The 26,729-nt window shown below is 44.0% G+C and overlaps 1 protein-coding gene across 2 annotated transcripts in view; it reads right to left on the bottom strand.

The window, feature by feature from the left end:
- fbln1 (fibulin 1) overlaps window positions 1-26,729 on the bottom strand; it is a 208,159-nt gene that overhangs the window by 153,562 nt on the left and 27,868 nt on the right. For both annotated transcript variants that reach the window (XM_061969426.1, XM_061969425.2), the window contains exon 2: window positions 13,423-13,531. In XM_061969426.1, the coding sequence (XP_061825410.1) occupies window positions 13,423-13,531 (109 nt within the window). The remainder of the gene's footprint in view (window positions 1-13,422; window positions 13,532-26,729) is intronic.

The raw sequence follows: 26,729 nt of genomic DNA, 5'->3' as shown, positions 1-26,729 counted from the left end.
TAACATAATAGTGAGAGTCCAGTCCATAGTGGATCTAACATAATAGTGTGAGAGTCCAGTCCATAGTGGATCTAACATAATAGTGAGAGTCCAGTCCATAGTGGATCTAACATAATAGTGTGAGAGTCCAGTCCATAGTGGATCTAACATAATAGTGTGAGAGTCCAGTCCATAGTGGATCTAACATAATAGTGTGAGAGTCCAGTCCATAGTGGATCTAACATAATAGTGTGAGAGTCCAGTCCATAGTGGATCTAACATAATAGTGAGAGTCCAGTCCATAGTGGTTCTAACATAATAGTGAGAGTCCAGTCCATAGTGGATCTAACATAATAGTGAGAGTCCAGTCCATAGTGGATCTAACCTAATAGTGAGAGTCCAGTCCATAGTGGATCTAACATAATAGTGTGAGAGTCCAGTCCATAGTGGATCTAACATGATAGTGAGAGTCCAGTCCATAGTGGTTCTAACATAATAGTGAGAGTCCAGTCCATAGTGGATCTAACATAATAGTGAGAGTCCAGTCCATAGTGGTTCTAACATAATAGTGAGAGTCCAGTCCATAGTGGATCTAACATAATAGTGAGAGTCCAGTCCATAGTGGTTCTAACATAATAGTGAGAGTCCAGTCCATAGTGGATCTAACATAATAGTGAGAGTCCAGTCCATAGTGGTTCTAACATAATAGTGAGAGTCCAGTCCATAGTGGATCTAACATAATAGTGAGAGTCCAGTCCATAGTGGATCTAACATAATAATCTCATCACCTGCAAGTAATGTGGGTCATTTTTGTGTTCATGTCCAAGTCAGACGTCATCAACACTGATTTAAAACTCCCCGTCGACTCCATTTCCTCCCTGTGGCTTTTTAAAGGCACTGCTCTCATTATAATAATAGTAATTGCTCTCATTATACTTAAAATAATAATTATAATTGCTCTCATTATAATAATAATAATTGAACACAAGCGAACCACTTCCACATCAACATTGTTAGGCCCATCATGAGGTGACTAACAGTTTCCAGCACATTCTGCAGGCTTGGACTCAATTAGGTAACGCAATAAGGATTGTGTTACCTTAAAGTATTTCATGTGAATTAATAGGAAGGACCCAAAATCCGCCATGACTGTTTTTGGGTTTGTGTTGTATTTCTTCCCTGTTTGGTTTTTGTTGTCATCGCTCCTTACCTCCCTTGTTAGCGCTAATTCATCACACAATTAGCCAGGTTTAGCGTTCTTTATAGTTTATAGTCGCCATTCCTAACAAAGGGACCGTCTCACCCGCACTTTGCCTGCTGTCCCTACACCCCGGGGTCACGTCAACAATCGCAAAGCACCACAGTGACACAGCAAACATTTTTGTTACGGTGCATCTTCCCAAGGGACAATACTGTAGGAAGTAACCTTGGATATATTTTTCTGCTCCGCCGCTCCCAGTCTGTGGAACGCTCTCCCTGAGCACCTGAGGGCACCACAGACTGTGGATGCTTTTAAAAAAGGCATAAAAACCCTTCTTTAAAAAAAAATTTTTTTTTAAAAAGCCCTTTTTTTAGATATATGCATACTAGTTTTAGCTATTTGGCTGTTCTAGTTTTTATTTGTATTTATTTTTTTATTATCTTTTTATTAGGGCCCGCATGGCCCATTGCATAAGGACTCCCACAGGGAGTCCTTATGCAATGGGACATAAGGACCTATTGAATTTGTAAGGTTTTATTTTTTCTTTATTATTATTCTTCCGCCGCCTCTTTGAGCACTAATTTGACCCACTTAACATGCTTCAAAACTCACCATATTTGACCCACACATCAGGACCTGCGAAAATTGTCTTTTAATAAAAAAAAACGAACCCCAAAACTCAAAATTGCGCTCTAGCGCCCCCTAGGGAAAAAAAAACTAGACTGCCCGTCACTCCCACTACGAAGGTTGGAGAGACATGAAACAAAAACCTCTATATAGGTCTGACTTAGACCTAGTTTTCATAATTGTATATCCTTGGGCAAAAATCAACAGGAGGTTGGCAATTCCCCCTTCAAGACAAAAAAGTACTAAAAACAGTCACTTTTGCCTTTTTGAGCTGTAATTTGACCCCCTTAACATGCTTCAAAACTCACCAAACTGAACGCACACATCAGGACTGGCAAAAATTGTGATCTAATAAAAAAACCTAACCCCAAATTTAAAAATTGCGCTCTAGAGCAATTTTTGAATAAAACGGAGAAAAAACTGCTCCTCGGGAGAGAAAAAATGACAAAACTGCCTGTAACTCCCACTGGGAAGGTCGGAGAGACATGAAACAAAAACTTCAATGTAGGTCTCACTTAGACCTACATTTCATAAATTGACAACCCCCAGCAAAAATCAACAGGAAGTTTGCTATTCCCCCTTCAAAACAACATTTTTGTAAAAACCGGTCACCTTCCTTCAAAAACTATCTCCTCTGAGCGCGTTTGTCGTTTCGGCTTCAAACTAACACAGGAGAGAGATGGAACCCTTTTGATTAAAAGTTATCGAAATAGTTTTAATACCGGCTCCGGTTTTGATTTTATGACCCTTCAAAGAGCCGCTGCGCTGATGCTGCTGTTTTTTCAAGAAGGCTGCTTAAAAGCAGGAAGCACCAGCGTGCCCACACAATGCAGACAAGGTAGGTACACTAGACAAAAGTATTGGGACAATTCGGACTACAAGTAGACAAAAGTATTGGGACACTTATGACGAAAACTGAACAAAAGTATTGGGACACTTACACTGGAAAAAAATATTGGGACACTTACGAATACCACTGAACAAAAGTATTGCGACACTTAGGACGAAAACTGGACAAAAGTATTGGGACACTTACACTGGACAAAAGTATTGGGACACTTATGGCAACTACTTGACAAAAGTATTGGGACACTTAGGACTAAAACTGGACAAAAGTATTGGGACACTTAGGACTACCACTGGACAAAAGTATTGGGACACCTACACTGGCCAAAAGTATTGGGACACTTAAGACTACAACTTGACAAAAGTATTGGGACACTTGGGACTAAAACTTGACAAAAGTATTGGGACACTTAGGACTAGCACCTGCCAAATATGCGGGCCCGACCAACGCAGCTTGCAGCTTTAATTATTATTATTATTATTATTATTATATTTTAGTGTAGTCAGTGTACAGTTTGTATAGCAGTATAGATTTGCTATCCACTGAAAACGCCTCCCTAGGAAGGTGTTTCGGGCACGTCCGACCGGTAGGAGGCCACGGGGTAGACCCAGGACACGTTGGGAAGACTATCTCTCCTGGCTGGCCTGGGAACGCCTCGGGATCCCCCGGGAGGAGCTGGACGAAGTGGCTGAGGAGAGGGAAGTCTGGGCTTCCCTGCTTAGGCTGCTGCCCCCGCGACCCGAACTCGGATAAGCGGAAGAAGATGGATGGATGGATGGATGGATGGATGAAAACGAGTTAACACAAAGCTATCATTGTCTAGACAGCTGGTAACACAAGTGAGGAGAAAGATAATTGTGCCAAGCATGATGATGGTCAGGGGCTGCATGAGTGCTGCCGGCACGGGGGAGACAAGTAAGTGATGAATGGAGTGGACAAGTACAGTACAGTACACACCTTCTCCTCATTCAATGCGTTTTCTTTATTTTCATGACTATTTACATTGTAGATTGTCACATCAAAACTATGAATGAACACATGTGGAAATAACAAAAAGGTGAAATAACTGAAAAACATGTTTTATATTCTAGCTTCTTCAAAATAGCCACCTTTTGCTATGATTACTGCTTTGCACACTCTTGGCATTCTCTCCGTGAGCTTCAAGCACACCTGTGAAGTGAAAACCATTCCAGGTGACTACCTCTCGAAGCTCATGGAGAGAATGCCAAGAGTGTGTAAAGCAGTAATCGGAGAAGAGGGTGGCTATTTTGAAGATACTACTAGAGTATAAAACCTGTTGGGGTAGAAAACGTCCCCGCCTCTTGCCATCCAAATCACTGCCGTTGTGTCCTTGGGCAGGACACTTCACCCTCGCCCCCAGTGCCGCTCACACTGGTGAATGAATGATGAATGACGGGTGGTGGTCGGAGAGGTCGTAGGTGCGAACTGGCAGCCACGCTTCCGTCAGTCTGCCTGGGGTAGTTTTTATTTTTATTTTTATTTTTATTTTTTTATTTTATTTTATTTTTTTTTATTATTTTTTTTTTTTTTTTTTTTTTTTTTTTTTTTTGTCGCACTTTTCTTATTTCATTATTTTTATCTTGCAATTTAACTTTTTATCCGAACCCTTTCACCATATTTTTTTTTTTTTTGCACTATCTTGTTTAGCTTATGTTCTTTGTTTGTTTTTTTTGTTGTTGTTTTTTTTAGGTTTTTTTTGCTCTACGCTTTTTAACCTGTAAAGCACTTTGGTCCAATTTAAAAATGGTTGTAAACGTGCTATAGAAATAAAGTTGCCTTGCCTTGCCAGGGCAGCTGTGGCTACAAATGTAGCTTACCACCACCACCAGGTGTGAATGAATGATGGTTTCCCACTTCTCTGTGAAGCTCTTTGAGTGTCTAGTAAAGCGCTGTATAAATATCATCCATTATTATTATTATTATTATTATTAATGAGAAGGTGTGGCCTGCACTGTATGTCTCCAGACCTCAACCCAACTAAGCACCTGTGATCACCAATCAATCAGACTCTACACACCTGTCCCTGATGAGCTCTCCTGTCTTCTTTAAGCCAGCGCAACCTGCTATCCTGCGCCAGAACGTAGCGACCTGTCCTGTGCACAGCCTACCTTCGTTCCCACGTCACAAGCCGTGTGTCTCGTCTCCCCGTGATCCCTCTGGTTCCCTGGCTGCATCTTGGATCCCGACCTCCCGCCTGGACACGGACTTTGACGCCTCGCTATTGCCCCCCGACTTCCTGCCTGTCTCACGGACCTCCGAGCTTGTCTTGCCCCCCCTCCTTGGACTTCCGCACCTCGCTCAACACTTCCGGGTAACACTCTTCAGGTCATCTCCACACATAGTCGCACACATACACGTTTGGATTAGTTTCACACTCCATTCTATTGTATATATGTTTATAGATATAAATAGATATAAAGTTAACGACGTCCCTGCCGTCTTTTCCCCTGTTCACACATAACAGTGAGTTTGGTATGGAAGAGCTGGAGAGTCCTGACCCAGAGCTCATGAAACACCTTCATAGTCAGTCCCAGGTTCCACACACCTTCATAGTCAGTCCCAGGTTCAACACACCTTCACATTCAGTCCCAGGTTCTACACACCTTCACAGTCAGTCCCAGGTTCAACACACCATCATAGTCAGTCCCAGGTTCTGCACACCTTCACAGTCAGTCCCAAGTTCTACACACCTTCATAGTCAGTCCCAGGTTCTAAATACCTTCACAGTCAGTCCCAGGTTCTACACACCTTCACAGTCAATCCCAGGTTCTACACACCTTCATAGTCAGTCCCAGGTTCTAAATACCTTCACAGTCAGTCCCAGGTTCTACACACCTTCATAGTCAGTCCCAGGTTCTACACACCTTCATAGTCAGTCCCAGGTTCTACACACCTTCACAGTCAGTCCGAAGTTCAACACACCTTCACAGTCAGTCCCAGGTTCAACACACCTTCACAGTCAGTCCCAGGTTCTGCACACCTTCATAGTCAGTCCCAAGTTCAACACACCTTCACAGTCAGTCCCAGCTTCTACACACCTTCACAGTCAGTCCCAGGTTCTACACACCTTCACAGTCAGTCCCAGGTTCTACACACCTTCACAGTCAGTCCCAGGTTCTACACACCTTCACAGGCAGTCCCAGGTTCTACACACCTTCACAGTCAGTCCCAGGTTCTACACACCTTCACGGTCAGTCCCAGGTTCTACACACCTTCACAGTCAGTCCCAGGTTCTACACACCTTCACAGTCAGTCCCAGGTTCTACACACCTTCACGGTTAGTCCCAGATTCTACACACCTTCATAGTCAGTCCCAGGTTCTACACACCTTCACAGTCAGTCCCAGGTGCTACACACCTTCATAGTCAGTCCCAGGTTCAACACACCTTCACGGTCAGTCCCAGGTTCTACACACCTTCATAGTCAGTCCCAGGTTCTACACACCTTCATAGTCAGTCCCAGGTTCTACACACCTTCACAGTCAATCCCAGGTTCTACACACATTCAGTCTGTCCCAGGTTCTATACACCTTCACAGTCAGTCCCAGGTTCTACACACCTTCACAGTCAGTCCCAGGTTCTACACACATTCACAGTCAGTCCCAGGTTCAACACACCTTCACAGTCAGTCTCAGGTTCTACACACCTTCACAGTCAGTCCCAGGTTCTCCACACCTTCACAGTCAGTCCCAGGTTCTACACACCTTCACAGTCAGTCCCAGGTTCTACACACCTTCACAGTCAGTCCCAGGTTCTGCACACCTTCATAGTCAGTCCCAGGTTCTCAACACCTTCATAGTCAATCCCAGGTTCTACACACCTTCACATTCAGTCCCAGGTTCTACACACCTTCATAGTCAGTCCCAGGTTCTAAACACCCTCATAGTCAATCCCAGGTTCTACACACCTTCATAGTCAGTCCCAGGTTCTGCACACCTTCATAGTCAGTCCCAGGTTCAACACACCTTCACAGTCAGTCCCAGGTTCTACACACCTTCATAGTCAGTCCCAGGTTCTAAATACCTTCACAGTCAGTCCCAGGTTCTACACACCTTCACAGTCAATCCCAGGTTCTACACACCTTCATAGTCAGTCCCAGGTTCTAAATACCTTCACAGTCAGTCCCAGGTTCTACACACCTTCATAGTCAGTCCCAGGTTCTACACACCTTCATAGTCAGTCCCAGGTTCTACACACCTTCACAGTCAGTCCGAAGTTCAACACACCTTCACAGTCAGTCCCAGGTTCAACACACCTTCACAGTCAGTCCCAGGTTCTGCACACCTTCATAGTCAGTCCCAAGTTCAACACACCTTCACAGTCAGTCCCAGCTTCTACACACCTTCACAGTCAGTCCCAGGTTCTACACACCTTCACAGTCAGTCCCAGGTTCTACACACCTTCACAGTCAGTCCCAGGTTCTACACACCTTCACAGGCAGTCCCAGGTTCTACACACCTTCACAGTCAGTCCCAGGTTCTACACACCTTCATAGTCAGTCCCAGGTTCTAAATACCTTCACAGTCAGTCCCAGGTTCTACACACCTTCATAGTCAGTCCCAGGTTCTACACACCTTCATAGTCAGTCCCAGGTTCTACACACCTTCACAGTCAGTCCGAAGTTCAACACACCTTCACAGTCAGTCCCAGGTTCAACACACCTTCACAGTCAGTCCCAGGTTCTGCACACCTTCATAGTCAGTCCCAAGTTCAACACACCTTCACAGTCAGTCCCAGCTTCTACACACCTTCACAGTCAGTCCCAGGTTCTACACACCTTCACAGTCAGTCCCAGGTTCTACACACCTTCACAGTCAGTCCCAGGTTCTACACACCTTCACAGGCAGTCCCAGGTTCTACACACCTTCACAGTCAGTCCCAGGTTCTACACACCTTCACGGTCAGTCCCAGGTTCTACACACCTTCACAGTCAGTCCCAGGTTCTACACACCTTCACAGTCAGTCCCAGGTTCTACACACCTTCACGGTTAGTCCCAGATTCTACACACCTTCATAGTCAGTCCCAGGTTCTACACACCTTCACAGTCAGTCCCAGGTGCTACACACCTTCATAGTCAGTCCCAGGTTCAACACACCTTCACGGTCAGTCCCAGGTTCTACACACCTTCATAGTCAGTCCCAGGTTCTACACACCTTCATAGTCAGTCCCAGGTTCTACACACCTTCACAGTCAATCCCAGGTTCTACACACATTCAGTCTGTCCCAGGTTCTATACACCTTCACAGTCAGTCCCAGGTTCTACACACCTTCACAGTCAGTCCCAGGTTCTACACACATTCACAGTCAGTCCCAGGTTCAACACACCTTCACAGTCAGTCTCAGGTTCTACACACCTTCACAGTCAGTCCCAGGTTCTCCACACCTTCACAGTCAGTCCCAGGTTCTACACACCTTCACAGTCAGTCCCAGGTTCTACACACCTTCACAGTCAGTCCCAGGTTCTGCACACCTTCATAGTCAGTCCCAGGTTCTCAACACCTTCATAGTCAATCCCAGGTTCTACACACCTTCACATTCAGTCCCAGGTTCTACACACCTTCATAGTCAGTCCCAGGTTCTAAACACCCTCATAGTCAATCCCAGGTTCTACACACCTTCATAGTCAGTCCCAGGTTCTGCACACCTTCATAGTCAGTCCCAGGTTCAACACACCTTCACAGTCAGTCCCAGGTTCTACACACCTTCATAGTCAGTCCCAGGTTCTAAATACCTTCACAGTCAGTCCCAGGTTCTACACACCTTCACAGTCAATCCCAGGTTCTACACACCTTCATAGTCAGTCCCAGGTTCTAAATACCTTCACAGTCAGTCCCAGGTTCTACACACCTTCATAGTCAGTCCCAGGTTCTACACACCTTCATAGTCAGTCCCAGGTTCTACACACCTTCACAGTCAGTCCGAAGTTCAACACACCTTCACAGTCAGTCCCAGGTTCAACACACCTTCACAGTCAGTCCCAGGTTCTGCACACCTTCATAGTCAGTCCCAAGTTCAACACACCTTCACAGTCAGTCCCAGCTTCTACACACCTTCACAGTCAGTCCCAGGTTCTACACACCTTCACAGTCAGTCCCAGGTTCTACACACCTTCACAGTCAGTCCCAGGTTCTACACACCTTCACAGGCAGTCCCAGGTTCTACACACCTTCACAGTCAGTCCCAGGTTCTACACACCTTCACGGTCAGTCCCAGGTTCTACACACCTTCACAGTCAGTCCCAGGTTCTACACACCTTCACAGTCAGTCCCAGGTTCTACACACCTTCACGGTTAGTCCCAGATTCTACACACCTTCATAGTCAGTCCCAGGTTCTACACACCTTCACAGTCAGTCCCAGGTGCTACACACCTTCATAGTCAGTCCCAGGTTCAACACACCTTCACGGTCAGTCCCAGGTTCTACACACCTTCATAGTCAGTCCCAGGTTCTACACACCTTCATAGTCAGTCCCAGGTTCTACACACCTTCACAGTCAATCCCAGGTTCTACACACATTCAGTCTGTCCCAGGTTCTATACACCTTCACAGTCAGTCCCAGGTTCTACACACCTTCACAGTCAGTCCCAGGTTCTACACACATTCACAGTCAGTCCCAGGTTCAACACACCTTCACAGTCAGTCTCAGGTTCTACACACCTTCACAGTCAGTCCCAGGTTCTCCACACCTTCACAGTCAGTCCCAGGTTCTACACACCTTCACAGTCAGTCCCAGGTTCTACACACCTTCACAGTCAGTCCCAGGTTCTGCACACCTTCATAGTCAGTCCCAGGTTCTCAACACCTTCATAGTCAATCCCAGGTTCTACACACCTTCACATTCAGTCCCAGGTTCTACACACCTTCATAGTCAGTCCCAGGTTCTAAACACCCTCATAGTCAATCCCAGGTTCTACACACCTTCATAGTCAGTCCCAGGTTCTGCACACCTTCATAGTCAGTCCCAGGTTCTACACACCTTCATAGTCAGTCCCAGGTTCTACACACATTCACAGTCAGTCCCAGGTTCAACACACCTTCACAGTCAGTCCCAGGTTCTACACACCTTCATAGTCAGTCCCAGGTTCTACACACCTTCATAGTCAGTCCCAGGTTCTACACACCTTCATAGTCAATCCCAGGTTCTACACACCTTCACAGTCAGTCCCAGGTTCTACACACCTTCATAGTCAGTCCCAGGTTCTACACACCTTCACATTCAGTCCCAGGTTCTACACACCTTCACAGTCAGTCCCAGGTTCTACACACCTTCACAGTCAGTCCCAGGTTCTACACACTTTCAGTCTGTCCCAGGTTCTACTCACCTTCATAGTCAGTCCCAGGTTCTACACACCTTCACAGTCAGTCCCAGGTTCTACACACCTTCACAATCAGTCTCAGGTTCTACACACCTTCACAGTCAGTCTCAGGTTCTACACACCTTCACAGTCAGTCTCAGGTTCTACACACCTTCACAGTCAGTCCCAGGTTCAACACACCTTCACAGTCAGTCCCAGGTTCAACACACCTTCACAGTCAGTCTCAGGTTCTACACACCTTCACAGTCAGCCCCAGGTTCAACACACCTTCACAGTCAGTCCCAGGTTCTACACACCTTCACGGTCAGTCCCAGGTTCTACACACCTTCACAGTCAGTCCCAGGTTCTACACACCTTCATAGTCAGTCCCAGGTTCTAAACACCTTCACAGTCAGTCCCAGGTTCTACACACCTTCACAGTCAGTCCCAGGTTCAACACACCTTCACAGTCAGTCTCAGGTTCTACACACCTTCATGGTCAGTCCCAGGTTCTACACACCTTCACAGTCAGTCCCAGGTTCTACACACCTTCATAGTCAGTCCCAGATTCTACAAACCTTCACAGTCAGTTCCAGGTTCTACAAACCTTCACAGTCAGTTCCAGGTTCTACACACCTTCATAGTCAGTCCCAGGTTCTACACACCTTCATAGTCAGTCCCAGTTTCTACACACCTTCACAGTTAGTCCCAGGTTCTACACACCTTCACAGTCAGTCCCAGGGTCTACACACTGTCACAGTCAATCCCAGGTTCTACACACCTTCATAGTCAGTCCCAGGTTCTGCACACCTTCACAGTCAGTCCCAAGTTCAACACACCTTCATAGTCAGTCCCAGCTTCTAAACACCTTCACAGCCAGTCCCAGGTTCTACACACCTTCATAGTCAGTCCCAGGTTCTACACACCTTCACAATCAGTCCCAGGTTCTACACACCTTCACAGTCAGTCCCAGGTTCTACACACCTTCACATTCAGTCCCAGGGTCTACACACCTTCACAGTCAGTCCCAAGTTCAACACACCTTCACAGTCAGTCCCAGCTTCTACACACCTTCACAGTCAGTCCCAGGTTCTACACACCTTCACAGTCAGTCCCAGGTTCTACACACCTTCACAGTCAGTCCCAGGTTCTACACACCTTCACAGTCAGTCCCAGGTTCTACACACCTTCACAGTCAGTCCCAGGTTCTACACACCTTCACGGTCAGTCCCAGGTTCTACACACCTTCACAGTCAGTCCCAGGTTCTACACACCTTCACAGTCAGTCCCAGGTTCTACACACCTTCACAGTCAGTCCCAGGTTCTGCACACCTTCATAGTCAGTCCCAGGTTCTACACACCTTCATAGTCAGTCCCAGGTTCTACACACCTTCACAGTCAGTCCCAGGTTCTACACACCTTCACAGTCAGTCCCAGGTACTACACACCTTCACAGTCAGTCCCAGGTTCTACACACCTTCACAGTCAGTCCCAGGTTCTACACACCTCCATAGTCAGTCCCAGATTCTACACACCTTCACAATCAGTCCCAGGTTCTACACACCTTCACAGTCAGTCCCAGGTTCTACACACCTTCAGTCTGTCCCAGGTTCTACACACCTTCACAGTCAGTCCCAGGTTCTACACACCTTCAGTCTGTCCCAGGTTCTACACACCTTCACAGTCAGTCCCAGGTTCTACACACCTTCACAGTCAGTCCCAAGTTCAACACACCTTCACAGTCAGTCCCAGGTTCTACACACCTTCATAGTCAGTCCCAGGTTCTACACACCTTCATAGTCAGTCCCAGGTTCTACACACCTTCACAGTCAGTCCCAGGTTCTACACACCTTCACGGTCAGTCCCAGATTCTACACACCTTCACAGTCAGTCCCAGGTTCTACACACCTTCACGGTCAGTCCCAGGTTCTGCACACCTTCACAGTCAACCCCAGGTTCTACACACCTTCACAGTCAGTCCCAGGTTCTACACACCTTCACAGTCAGTCCCAAGTTCAACACACCTTCACAGTCAGTCCCAGGTTCTACACACCTTCATAGTCAGTCCCAGGTTCTACACACCTTCATAGTCAGTCCCAGGTTCTACACACCTTCACAGTCAGTCCCAGGTTCTACACACCTTCACGGTCAGTCCCAGATTCTACACACCTTCACAGTCAGTCCCAGGTTCTACACACCTTCACGGTCAGTCCCAGGTTCTACACACCTTCACAGTCAGTCCCAGGTTCTACACACCTTCACAGTCAGTCCCAGGTTCTGCACACCTTCACAGTCAACCCCAGGTTCTACACACCTTCACAGTCAGTCCCAGGTTCTACACACCTTCATAGTCAGTCCCAGGTTCTACACACCTTCATAGTCAATCCCAGGTTCTACACACCTTCACAGTCAGTCCCAGGTTCTACACACCTTCACAATCAGTCCCAGGTTCTACACACCTTCAGTCTGTCCCAAGTTCAACACACCTTCACAGTCAGTCCCAAGTTCTACACACCTTCACAGTCAGTCCCAGGTTCTACACACCTTCACAGTCAGTCCCAGGTTCTACACACCTTCATAGTCAGTCCCAGGTTCTACACACCTTCACAGTCAGTCCCAGGTTCTACACACCTTCACAATCAGTCCCAGGTTCTACACACCTTCAGTCTGTCCCAAGTTCAACACACCTTCACAGTCAGTCCCAAGTTCTACACACCTTCACAGTCAGTCCCAGGTTCTACACACCTTCACAGTCAGTCCCAGGTTCAACACCCGTGACCTCTGACTTCCCACATTGACAGGGATTTCCACAGGCACACGTTGACATCTCTAGAAGGTTTTTCCTGGAAAAGTGCAAGCTGTTCTAGCAGCAAAAGGAGCTACAAACTATTTTCTTGACTTTTTACTTCCAATCGGTCTAAAGGCCGAGTGTCAAAATGAACAGGCGACCTTCCTCCCTCACAGAATATCTCACAGCTTCAGACTAAACGGTTAAAATGTGGTTCTGGATCTACGCTGGGCTTTTTTTATATTTTACAAGAAAAAGAGCTCAGCCACCCCCACGCATCTTCTGTGTCATTTCCAACAAGCTCTCCATGGAGCTTTTACCAGGAATCCAATTCACCTCCACGTGCACGCCTCCTCTGCACTACCTTTTAAGGGCACAACTATCACCACACGTCTTCACCTTTTTTTTCTTCCACCTCCCTGTTATTCCATCCTCCGTCCACTTTGGTTTCTGAATCCCCCCCTCACCCCTCCGGAGCCTCTCCCTCCCTTTCGTCTGGTGCTATATAGTCAGGGTGGCAAGTCCTCCTCAGGTTGCAAGCGGACTCCTCATTACCTCGTCATTATTAGCCTTTCCTGCTCTTGCAATATGGCTGAAGAGTCATTTCCTCTGAAAAGGCCTGCAGACTGCATGTCTGCACTGGAAGGTGGTGGAGCCGTTTTACCTGCAGGTCTGAGACTCGGAGATGAGCGGGAGGGTCGCGCAGTCTTCTTTATCGCCGGCATGCTTCTGGCCATCTTTGCAGCAGTCGTCGATAGAGATCTGCTGCACTCCTGCAGCAAAGGATGTTCATCAATACGTATTTATCCAATTCAAGACACTCTATTTACATAGCACATTTCAAAAAAACAAAATACAAGTTTCACAAAGTGCTGCCCAGACAGTTAAAGTAGCAATGATAGTCACACACACACTAGGAGTGGTGAAATGTGTCCTCTGCATTTGACCCATCCCATTGTTCACCCCCTGGGAGGTATTTTACTCAGGGGGCCATCCATCCATCCATCCATCCATCTTCTTCCGCTTATCCGAGGTCGGGTCGCGGGGGCAGCAGCCTAAGCAGGGAAGCCCAGACTTCCCTCTCCCCAGCCACTTCGTCCAGCTCTTCCTGTGGGACCCCGAGGCGTTCCCAGGCCAGCCGGGAGACATAGTCTTCCCAACGTGTCCTGGGTCTTCCCCGCGGCCTCCCACCGGTCGGACGTGCCCTAAACACCTCCCTAGGGAGGCGTTCGGGTGGCATCCTGACCAGATGCCCCGAACCACCTCATCTGGCTCCTCTCCATGTGGAGGAGCAGCGGCTTTACTTTGAGCTCCCCCCGGATGACAGAGCTTCTCACCCTATCTCTAAGGGAGAGCCCCGCCACCCGGCGGAGGAAACTCATTTGGGCCGCCTGTACCCGTGATCTTGTCCTTTCGGTCATAACCCAAAGCTCATGACCATAGGTGAGGATGGGAACGTAGATCGACCGGTAAATTGAGAGCTTTGCCTTCCGGCTCAGCTCCTTCTTCACCACAACGGATCGATACAGCGTCCGCATTACTGAAGACGCCGCACCGATCCGCCTGTCGATCTCACGATCCACTCTTCCCTCACTCGTGAACAAGACTCCGAGGTACTTGAACTCCTCCACTTGGGGCAAGATCTCCTCCCCAACCCGGAGATGGCACTCCACCCTTTTCCGGGCGAGAACCATGGACTCGGACTTGGAGGTGCTGATTCTCATCCCAGTCGCTTCACACTCGGCTGCGAACCGATCCAGTGAGAGCTGAAGATCCTGGCCAGATGAAGCCATCAGGACCACATCATCTGCAAAAAGCAGAGACCTAATCCTGCAGCCACCAAACCAGATCCCCTCAACGCCTTGACTGCGCCTAGAAATTCTGTCCATAAAAGTTATGAACAGAATCGGTGACAAAGGGCAGCCTTGGCGGAGTCCAACCATCACTGGAAACATGTCCGACTTACTGCCGGCAATGCGGACCAAGCTCTGGCACTGATCATACAGGGAGCGGACTGCCACAATCAGACAGTCCGATACCCCATACTCTCTGAGCACTCCCCACAGGACTTCCCGAGGGACACGGTCGAATGCCTTCTCCAAGTCCACAAAACACATGTAGACTGGCTGGGCAAACTCCCATGCACCCTCAAGGACCCTGCCCAGAGTATAGAGCTGGTCCACAGTTCCACGACCAGGACGAAAACCACACTGTTCCTCCTGAATCCGAGGTTCGACTATCCGGCGTAGCCTCCTCTCCAGTACACCTGAATAGACCTTACCGGGAAGGCTGAGGAGTGTGATCCCACGATAGTTAGAGCACACCCTCCGGTTCCCCTTCTTAAAGAGAGGAACCACCACCCCGGTCTGCCAATCCAGAGGTACCGCCCCCGATGTCCATGCGATGCTGCAGAGTCTTGTCAACCAAGACAGCCCCACAGCATCCAGAGCCTTAAGGAACTCCGGGCCAGATTTAGATTAAAAAAAAGTGTGTCTGGGGGCCGGTATATCTATTTTTAGGAACACTAATACAAAACCTCACAATAATGATTGAAAGCTAAAAACGTTATGACAGACCACCTTAAAAAACGGAATGGAATTTGAATTTTTTTTTTGCTGAATGAGACGCCCAGAATGTACATGAAAATAAAGAATGTGGGATTTACAATATTAAACTATGAATGATAAAACACTGAATATTGACAACATATTTTACAATCAACCGAAACGCAACCAAAATGCAACAAACATAGTGAAAAAAAAAACACCTACTAGAGATGCGCGGATAGGCAATTATTTCATCCGCAACCGCATCACAAAAGTTGTCAACCATCCGCCATCCACCCGAACTAACATTTAATCAAAACCGCACCCGCCCGCCATCCGCCACCCGCCCGTTGTTATATATCTAATATAGACGATGCAAGGCATTAGTGAGGTTATAAAGCTTTTGCCTGTTAAAGAAAGGAGACTGATCCAATGCAGCAGAGACATTCAATGCGTGCCACGCTGTCACGGCCCAGACGCACACCAGTGCGCAGTCATCTGGGAGCCGCGCTGAGCGCACCTCCAAGCGCGCTCGCGCCACTCAAACTGCTGCAGGCAGCTGCGTTCACACATGCATCTGTAAGCCTTGTTTTAACATCCTGTGGCACTCTTCTGGGATCACGGCGGACGAAACTGCTCATGCTCAGGGTGTTTGTGGAGGTTCGGGGTTTTGCACAAATGTGATGCACCATGTTAGATGTCCCGGTTTTGTGACTGTCGTAGACATAAACAGCGTCGCAGCTCTTGCAAATCACGTAGCCAGCATTACTATCATCCTGATTTACAACCTCATAAAAACGAGTCCACGCTGAACTTTTTTTACCTTTTTTCCCCTGGTCTTTAGTATTCCCTTTTTTAGTTTGTCGCGTACCACGTTTGCTGCCGGCGTTGCCATCTCTTTTTTTTTTCTTCTTCTGTTGTGGCATTTTTCGTATGTGGGTAACAACATTTAACTATGTATATATATTTCCGAATTGGTTTAACTGCCACCCGCCTGAATCTATTTAAAATCTAATTTTTTTTTATTTCAACCGCCCGACCCGACCCGCGGATAAAATCTAATTTTTTTTTATTTCAACCGCCCGACCCGCGGATCATCCGCGGACTCCGCGGTTGTGTCCGCAAACCGCGCATCTCTACCACCTACAATCTGAGATATCTCATAGTGACCATACAGGGCCGGCCCGTGGCATAGGCCGTATAGGCAAATGCTAAGGGCGCCGTCCATAAGGGGGCGCCACGCCAGTGCCACAAATGTTGGAGAAAAAAAAAAAAGAAAAAAAGTTGGTACTATTATTTCTAAATACAAAAAATAATCCCACGTTAATTAAAATGCAAAGTAAAGCCTATTTATTAGAAATATTATTTGTTACAACATTACGACCCCCCCCCCCCCCTTCCCCCTGCACGGTGCGCCCCCTCCCTTCCCGTATCATGACTCTTTTTGGACGTCACCACATCAAAAAAATCAACACAAGATGTCAAAACAGCCAAAACTGTCAGGTGCCCAGGGAAGAAAAAAGAGAAAAGAAGAGGAGGAGAAACGAGAAAAGACAGAGGTAGCAGGTAGGTAACGTTAGCCTACATGAAATTATTTGTCTGTTACAGAATGTGATAGTAACCTGGCTTTTTAGCATTAAGCTAATGTTACATGATTCGGCAATTGCTAATCAATAAATAGCTAGTTCTGTTTTAACGTCGGGTTAATATTGTGGAGGGGGCTAAATTGTTATGGAAAATAATAATGTAACGTTAGGTAATTACAGTACTCCCACCTTACATTCCTCAGGGACATTTGTATTAGATCTTTTAAGCAGGTGTTTTTTGTTTACATTGTTATTGCCTTCTGGTTAGCTAATGTTTGCCCTGCAGGTAATAGTCACTTTTCCACCCCTTTATATATTAGGTATAGTTGTAAGTAAAAAAAAAAAAAGGTCAAAGACAAAGCTATTCGGGTTCTTGTGAGTATATACACTTCACTGCCGATGTGGGGGGGCGCCACCTAAAATCTTGCCTAGGGCGCCAGATTGGTGAGGGCCGGGCCTGTGACCATAGTAAGTAATTAGATGACCATAGTAACTAATTAGATGACCATAGTAACTAGTATATGATGCAGATTCCAAGCATTGAAAGACTTAGTATAGTTGAAGACTTCCGGTCATTAGAAAAGGTGAGTACACATCATAATGGCAGCTACACTTTACATCTTAAACATCTAAAACTATTATTTGGGAATGTCCGGCGGGCCAGATTGAAAAGCTCAGCGGGCCACATGTGGCCCCCGGGGCCTTAATTTGTCCAGGTCTGCTCTAACCACTAGGCCACTGAGTAGGTTACAAACATGCTGGAAGAGTCAGTAATATAAAACATTTAACTATAAAAAATAATTAATACATAACATACATCACAGAAAATAAAACAGACTAAAAATCCCACAACTCTCTCATGCTGGTTTAAAAGCCAAAGAGTAAAAATATATTTTAAGACGTGATTTAAAAAGTCATTAAAGAGGGAGCCGTCCGAATAACAAGAGGAATACTGTTCCAAAGTTTAGGAGCCACAGCCATACTTGCCAACCTTGAGACCTCCGATTTCGGGAGGTGGGGGGCGTGGTCGGGGGCGTGGTTAAGATATATATATATATATAAGAAATACTTGACTTTCAGTGAATTCTAGCTATATATATTTATTTTATTACATATATATATATATATATATATATATATATATATATAAATAAAAGAAATACTTCAATTTCAGTGATCATTTATTTACACATATACACACACATAACACTCATCTACTCATTGTTGAGTTAAGGGTTGAATTGTCCATCCTTGTTCTATTCTCTGTCACTATTTCAGAACACACACATTAAACAAATATACATTATAAAATCAATAAGAAAACGGGAGCTCTAATTTGGGAGTCTGAATTAGGATCAGAAGTTCCTATATAAACATTGCGCACTCACGTCGCCTTTTTGTATTGATTATTGCAGCTGTGCACTGGATTCATTCACAAATACAAACTACAACTCACAAACACTTTAGAGTTAGGCTCCACCATCAGAATGTGTACTTAAACTTATAAAGATCACATGTATATTATTCAGTGAGTTGATTCACCAAAACTAACCTGTTATACAGGAGGAAAAAGCACACAGGACGTTTCAATTGTTCACAGACTGGTCGCGCTCATCAGAATGACAAGACACTTCCGGTCTGCAGGTGATAGCATTCAATTGGGAAGAAACGCCCTACTGCCCCCTACTGACCAATGTGAATACTGATAAATGTGGAATGACAGCTCCAAAAACGAATTCAAACCACAAAATAAAATAAATAAATCAACACAAAAATGTGACACATTATGGGTGGGTCACATATGCATGTACAGTAGATGGCAGTATTGTCCTGTTTAAGAGTGTCACAACATTGCTGTTTACGGCAGACGAACTGCTTTAAGATAGACGAAAACTTGACTGCTGTTGTTGTGTGTTGTTACCGCGCTGGGAGGACGTTAATGAAACTGCCTAACAATAAACCCACATAAGAAACCAAGAACTCGCCCTCCATCATTAGCTGTTTATATTGTGAGAAAGCGGACGTGTGAACAGGCTGTCAACACGTCACTCAGGTCCGTATAGAGCTGGAGGGGGCGTGGCCTCCAGCTCCGCCTGAATTTCGGGAGATTTTCGGGAGAAAATTTGTCCCGGGATGTTTTCGGGAGAGGCGCTGAATTTCGGGAGTCTCCCGGAAAATCCGGGAGGGTTGGCAAGTATGGCCACAGCAGAAAATGCACCATCAACTCTGGATTTTAAACAGGGTTTTTGGGACGACAAGAAGAACCTGATCAGCTGACCTCGGAGACCTTGTGGGGGGGTGTACATTTTTAAAAAGTCTGACATACATTGTGGCGCTAGTCCGTTAAGAGATTTGAACACAAACAACAATATTTTAAAATGAATTGTAAAATGAACTGGGAGCCAGTGAAGGGATTCTTAAAATAGGGGTAATGTGTTCATGTTTTTTAGTGGCAGTTAAAAAGCATGGATTACCCACTCAAAAGTCGTTAAAAGATAAAACTGATTTTTGCTAAAAGTCTTAGATGATAAAAATCACGTCGTACAACAGAGTTTTAACCTGCTGCTCCAATTTAAAATCATTGTCGAACTTAAAACCAGGATTTGTGACTGTGGGTTTTAAATAAGTCATCGGGGGGTCCAGGTCACTGGGGGGAGCATTCTGTTTGACTTTGGAGTCAAATAAAATAATTTCCGTCTTGTTCTCATTTAAGTTGAGAAAGTCTTTAATGCCAACCATGCGTTTATGTCCTCAAGACAATTTAAAAGTGATTTTAAACTTGTGTCATTTTTCTTTTTTTTAAAAGGGACATAGATTTGCGTACCATTCGCATAAAGAAGATATGATAAATTATGTTTTTTTTTAAATGTGTTGAATGGGCAGGATGTAGACTGAATACAGGACTGGTCCTAGGATTGAACCCTGAGGGACACCACAGGACAAGGGAGCACAGGCCGAAGCCGAATCATCAATTTGGATCTTAAAAGTTCTGTTTGTCAGATATGACCTAAACCATTTCAAGGGTGTGCCTTTCAAACCCACACATTGTAATATAATGTGTAATGTATTCATATTATTCACATGTGAATAATGCTGTATAATAGACTGTATTTATATTATTCACATGTGAATAATGCTGTATAATAGACTGTATTTATATTATTCACATGTGAATAATGCTGTGTAATAGACTCTATTTATACTATTCACATGTGAATAATGATGTATAATAGACTGTATTTATGTTATTCACATGTGAATAATGCTGTATAATAGACTGTATTTATATTATTCACATGTGAATAATGCTGTATAATAGACTGTATTTATATTATTCACATGTGAATAATGCTGTATAATAGACAGTATTTATGTTATTCACATGTGAATAATGCTGTGTAATAGACTATATTTATATTATTCACATGTGAATAATGATGTATAATAGACTGTATTTATATTATTCACATGTGAATAATGCTGTATAATAGACTGTATTTATGTTATTCACATGTGAATAATGCTGTATAATAGACTTTATTTATATTATTCACATGTAATAATGCTGTATAATAGACTGTATTTATATTATTCACATGTGAATAATGCTGTATAATAGACTGTATTTATATTATTCACATGTGAATAATGCTGTATAATAGACTGTATTTATGTTATTCACATGTGAATAATGCTGTATAATAGACTGTATTTGTATTATTCACATGTGAATAATGCTGTATAATAGACTGTATTTATATTATTCACATGTGAATAATGCTGTATAATAGACTGTATTTATGTTATTCACATGTGAATAATGCTGTATAATAGACTGTATTTATATTATTCACATGTGAATAATGCTGTATAATAGACTGTATTTATATTATTCATATGTGAATAATGCTGTATAATAGACAGTATTTATGTTATTCACATGTGAATAATGCTGTATAATAGACTGTATTTATATTATTCACATGTGAATAATGCGGTACAATAGACTGTATTTATATTATTCACATGTGAATAATGCTGTATAATAGACTGTATTTATATTATTCACATGTGAATAAGGCTGTATAATAGACTGTATTTATATTATTCACATGTGAATAATGCTGTATAATAGACAGTATTTATGTTATTCACATGTGAATAATGCTGTGTAATAGACTGTATTTATATTATTCACATGTGAATAATGCTGTATAATAGACTGTATTTATGTTATTCACATGTGAATAATGCTGTATAATAGACTTTATTTATATTATTCACATGTGAATAATGCGGTACAATAGACTGTATTTATATTATTCACATGTGAATAATGCTGTATAATAGACTGTATTTATATTATTCACATGTGAATAAGGCTGTACAATAGACTGTATTTATATTATTCACATGTGAATAATGCTGTATAATAGACTGTATTTATATTATTCACATGTGAATAATGCTGTATAATAGACTGTATTTATATTATTCACATGTGAATAATGCTGTATAATAGACTGTATTTATATTATTCACATGTGAATAATGCTGTATAATAGACTGTATTTATATTATTCACATGTGAATAATGCTGTATAATAGACAGTATTTATATTATTCACATGTGAATAATGCTGTATAATAGACTGTATTTATATTATTCACATGTGAGTAATGCTGTATAATAGACTGTATTTATATTATTCACATGTGAATAATGCTGTATAATAGACTGTATTTATATTATTCACATGTGAATAATGCTGTGTAATAGACTGTATGTATATTATTCACATGTGAATAATGCTGTATAATAGACTGTATTTATATTATTCACATGTAAAAAAAATTCCTAAGTGTTTATTGTCTATTGTGAGCGAACTGTGGTGCTGAATTTCACCCTGGGATCAATAAAGTTTGTTTTCAATTGTTTTCTATTCTATTCTATTCTACATCGTTCTAAGCGACTGATGTAATTGTCGGATCCATGGTCTACAAAAGAAAATAACAGCCGGTCTATGGCATTAAAACAGTATCTGTTATATATCGAGCATAGTCGATATATCGCCCAGCCCTAGGAGGAAGTATAAATAAAGGTGAGATTGTTTTATAAGTATCTGCGCCATGGTTTGATTCAATCTATCAATCAATTTATATAGGCCTAAATCATGAGTGTCTCAAAGGGCTGCACAAGCCCCCCCCCCCCCCCCCCCCATAGTGGATGTAACATAATAGTGAGAGTCCAGTCCATAGTGGATCTAACATAATAGTGAGAGTCCAGTCCATAGTGGATCTAACATAATAGTGAGAGTCCAGTCCATAGTGGATCTAACATAATAGTGTGAGAGTCCAGTCCATAGTGGATCTAACATAATAGTGAGAGTCCAGTCCATAGTGGATCTAACATAATATTGTGGGAGTCCAGTCCATAGTGGATCTAACATAATAGTGAGAGTCCAGTCCATAGTGGCTCTAACATAATAGTGAGAGTCCAGTCCATAGTGGATCTAACATAATAGTGTGAGAGTCCAGTCCATAGTGGATCTAACATAATAGTGTGAGTCCAGTCCATAGTGGCTCTAACATAATAGTGAGAGTCCAGTCCATAGTGGATCTAACATAATAGTGTGAGAGTCCAGTCCATAGTGGATCTAACATAGTAGTGTGAGAGTCCAGTCCATAGTGGATCTAACATAATAGTGAGAGTCCAGTCCATAGTGGATCTAACATAATAGTGTGAGAGTCCAGTCCATAGTGGATCTAACATAATAGTGTGAGAGTCCAGTCCATAGTGGATCTAACATAACAGTGTGAAAGTCCAGTCCATAGTGGATCTAACATAATAGTGAGAGTCCAGTCCATAGTGGATCTAACATAATCGTGAGAGTCCAGTTCATAGTGGATCTAACATAATAGTGAGAGTCCAGTCCATAGTGGATCTAACATAATAGTGTGAGAGTCCAGTCCATAGTGGATCTAACATAACAGTGTGAAAGTCCAGTCCATAGTGGATCTAACATAAGAGTGAGAGTCCAGTCCATAGTGGATCTAACATAATAGTGTGAGAGTCCAGTCCATAGTGGATCTAACACAATAGTGAGACTCCAGTCCATAGTGGATCTAACATAATAGTGTGAGAGTCCAGTCCATAGTGGATCTAACATAATAGTGAGAGTCCAGTCCATAGTGGATCCAACATAATCGTGAGAGTCCAGTCCATAGTGGATCTAACATAATAGTGAGAGTCCAGTCCATAGTGGATCTAACATAATCGTGAGAGTCCAGTCCATAGTGGATCTAACATAATAGTGTGAGAGTCCAGTCCATAGTGGATCTAACATAATAGTGTGAGAGTCTAGTCCATAGTGGATCTAACATAATAGTGAGAGAGTCCAGTCCATAGTGGATCTAACATAATAATAGTGAGAGTCCAGTCCATAGTGGATCTAACATAATAGTGTGAGAGTCTAGTCCATAGTGGATCTAACATAATAGTGAGAGAGTCCAGTCCATAGTGGATCTAACATAATAATAGTGAGAGTCCAGTCCATAGTGGATCCAACATAATAATAGTGAGAGTCCAGTCCATATTGGATCCAACATAATAATAGTGAGAGTCCAGTCCATAGTGGATCTAACATAATAATAGTGAGAGTCCAGTCCATAGTGGATCCAACATAATAATAGTGAGAGTCCAGTCCATATTGGATCCAACATAATAATAGTGAGAGTCCAGTCCATAGTGGATCTAACATAATAATAGTGAGAGTCCAGTCCATAGTGGATCCAACATAATAATAGTGAGAGTCCAGTCCATATTGGATCCAACATAATAATAGTGAGAGTTCAGTCCATAGTGGATCTAACATAATAGTGAGAGTCCAGTCCATAGTGGGGCCAGCAGGAGACCATCCCAAGCGGAGACAGGTCAGCAGCGCAGAGAGATCTCGATTTCAAATTTTCAGGACTTTTGCAGATCTCAAATACACAAAAACAGGTACCAATAGGTCAGAAAAGTTGTTTTTTCATAATAAGTCCCATTTAAAGTAAAAAAAAAAAGAACTTTAATGAGTTTTCACGTTAAGGAAATAACAGCCTCTCTCCAATTATCACCTGCATTTAATTAACGGCCAAGTCGTCGTTGTGGTTTAGGTCATTAACTGCCCCGGATTGTATTACAGTAGCCTTGAATATACTGTAGAAAACGAGACCAGAACCATCAGATGTGGAATAGCTTTGTGGCCATCTTGCGGTTTGCTCAACAATCAGCCGCCCCGATCCTTCTCTCACTTGTGGTTTGTGTAATTGTGTGTCCAGACCGCCTGCCAAAGCTCGTCCGCCTTTTGGCAAAGCGGCCTCCCCGTCTGCCGCTTAAACGCTGACCGACGCACCGAACTGTTAATCAAGTAAACGTCATCCAGGAGTTGTTTTGAGGTTCCTCGAATGTGTCGAAAGAGCGAGATTTGTGCCTGTGAAGAGTTGTGAGAGTTTGCATTGTGTCGCCTGGTCCGAGGTAATAAGTCAGGTCAGGTAGGGAGGAGGTGAAGTGTCTGGAAGAGCAGAACTCTTCTTCCCAAGGATTTAAAGCTTTCACTCGGGGAATTTTACCGTGCACATTCATCAAAATGAGCTGAGGGCTGAGAAGTCATCGTGTCATGCTGGGGTTGAGGCTGCTTGGACCTAATAGAACATTTTAGATATTAGAATGAATACATTGTGCTTTTAGAGCTCTGGAGCTCTGACTTAAAGGGGCTTTACGGTCGCCCTAAATGTCAGGCCGAGCTGTAAAAGTCAGCTTAAAACGTTACAATTGCATGCTTTTAAGATAAACAATGGGCTGTGACATGTCCCTAAAAGATCTGCAACTCATCTGGTACGAGAGGTTCATCACATTCTCCACAGGAATTTCATACTTTCTGCTCATACTTGCCAACCCATCCATCCATCCATCTTCTTCCGCTTATCCGAGGTCGGGTCGCGGGGGCAGCAGCTTAAGCAGGGAAGCCCAGACTTCCCTCTCCCCAGCCACTTCGTCCAGCTCTTCCTGTGGGACCCCGAGGCGTTCCCAGGCCAGCCGGGAGACATAGTCTTCCCAACGTGTCCTGGGTCTTCCCCGCGGCCTCCTACCGGTGGGACGTGCCCTAAACACCTCCCTAGGGAGGCGTTCGGGTGGCATCCTGACCAGATGCCCGAACCACCTCATCTGGCTCCTCTCGATGTGGAGGAGCAGCGGCTTTACTTTGAGCTCCCCCCGGATGACAGAGCTTCTCACCCTATCTCTAAGGGAGAGACCCGCCACCCGGCGGAGGAAACTCATTTGGGCCGCTTGTACCCGTGATCTTGTCCTTTCGGTCATAACCCAAAGCTCATGACCATAGGTGAGAATGGGAACGTAGATCGACCGGTAAATTGAGAGCTTTGCCTTCCGGCTCAGCTCCTTCATCACCACAACGGATCGATACAGCGTCCGCATTACTGAAGACGCCGCACCGATCCGCCTGTCGATCTCACGATCCACTCTTCCCCCACTCGTGAACAAGACTCCGAGGTACTTGAACTCCTCCACTTGGGGCAAGATCTTGCCAACCCTCCCGGATTTTTCGGGAGACTCCCGAAAATCTCCCGAAATTCAGGCGGAGCTGGAGGCCACGCCCCCTCCAGCTCCATGCGGACCTGAGTGACGTGTTGACAGCCTGTTCACACGTCCGCTTTCCCACAATATAAACAGCTAATGATCGAGGGCGAGTTCTTGGTTTCTTATGTGGGTTTATTGTGAGGCAGTTTCATTAACGTCCTCCCAGCGCGGTAACAACACACAACAACAGCAGTTTTCGTCTACCTACCGTAAAGCAGTTTGTCTGCCGTAAACAGCAATGTTGTGACACTTTTAAACAGGACAATACTGCCATCTACTGTACATGCATATGTGACCCACCCATAATGTGTCACATTTTTGTGTTGATTTATTTATTTTATTTTGTGCTTTGAATTCGTTTTTGGAGCGGTCATTACACATTTATCAGTATTCACATTGGTCAGTAGGCGGCAGTAGGGCGTTTCTTCCCAATTGAATGCTATCACCTGCAGACCGGAAGTGTCTTGTCATTCTGATGAGAGCGACCAGTCTGTGAACAATTGAAACGTCCTGTGTGCTTTTTCCTCCTGTATAACAGGTTAGTTTTGGTGAATCAACTCACTGAATAATATCCATGTGATCTTTATAAGTTTAAGTACACATTCTGATGGTGGAGCCTAACTCTAAAGTGTTTGTGAGTTGTAGTTTGTATTTGTGAATGAATCCAGTGCACAGCTGCAGTAATCAATACAAAATGGCGACGTGAGTACGCAATGTTTATATAGGAACTTCTGATCCTAATTCAGACTCCCAAATTAGAGCTCCCGTTTTCTTATTGGTTTTATAATGTATATTTGTATAATGTGTGTGTTCTGAAATAGTGACAGAGAATAGAACAAGGATGGACAATTCAACCCTTAACTCAACAATGAGTAGATGAGTGTTATGTGTGTGTATATGTGTAAATAAATGAACACTGAAATTCAAGTATTTCTTTTATTTATATATACATATATATATATATATATATATATATATATATATATATATATATATATATATATATATATATATATATATATATATATATATATACCGTATTTTCCGCACTATTAGCCGCACCTAAAAACCACAAATTTACTCAAAAGCGGACAGTGCGGCTTATAACCCGGTGCGCTTTATATATGGATTAATATTAAGATTCATTTTCATAAAGTTTCGGTCTCGCAACTACGGTAAACAGCCGCCATCTTTTTTC

This window comes from Nerophis lumbriciformis, linkage group LG10 (assembly GCF_033978685.3).
Source record: "Nerophis lumbriciformis linkage group LG10, RoL_Nlum_v2.1, whole genome shotgun sequence".
Taxonomy (NCBI): Eukaryota; Metazoa; Chordata; class Actinopteri; order Syngnathiformes; family Syngnathidae; genus Nerophis; species Nerophis lumbriciformis.
The sequence above is the reverse complement of the archived record's forward strand: the minus strand, read 5'-3'. Positions and strand labels throughout refer to the sequence as shown.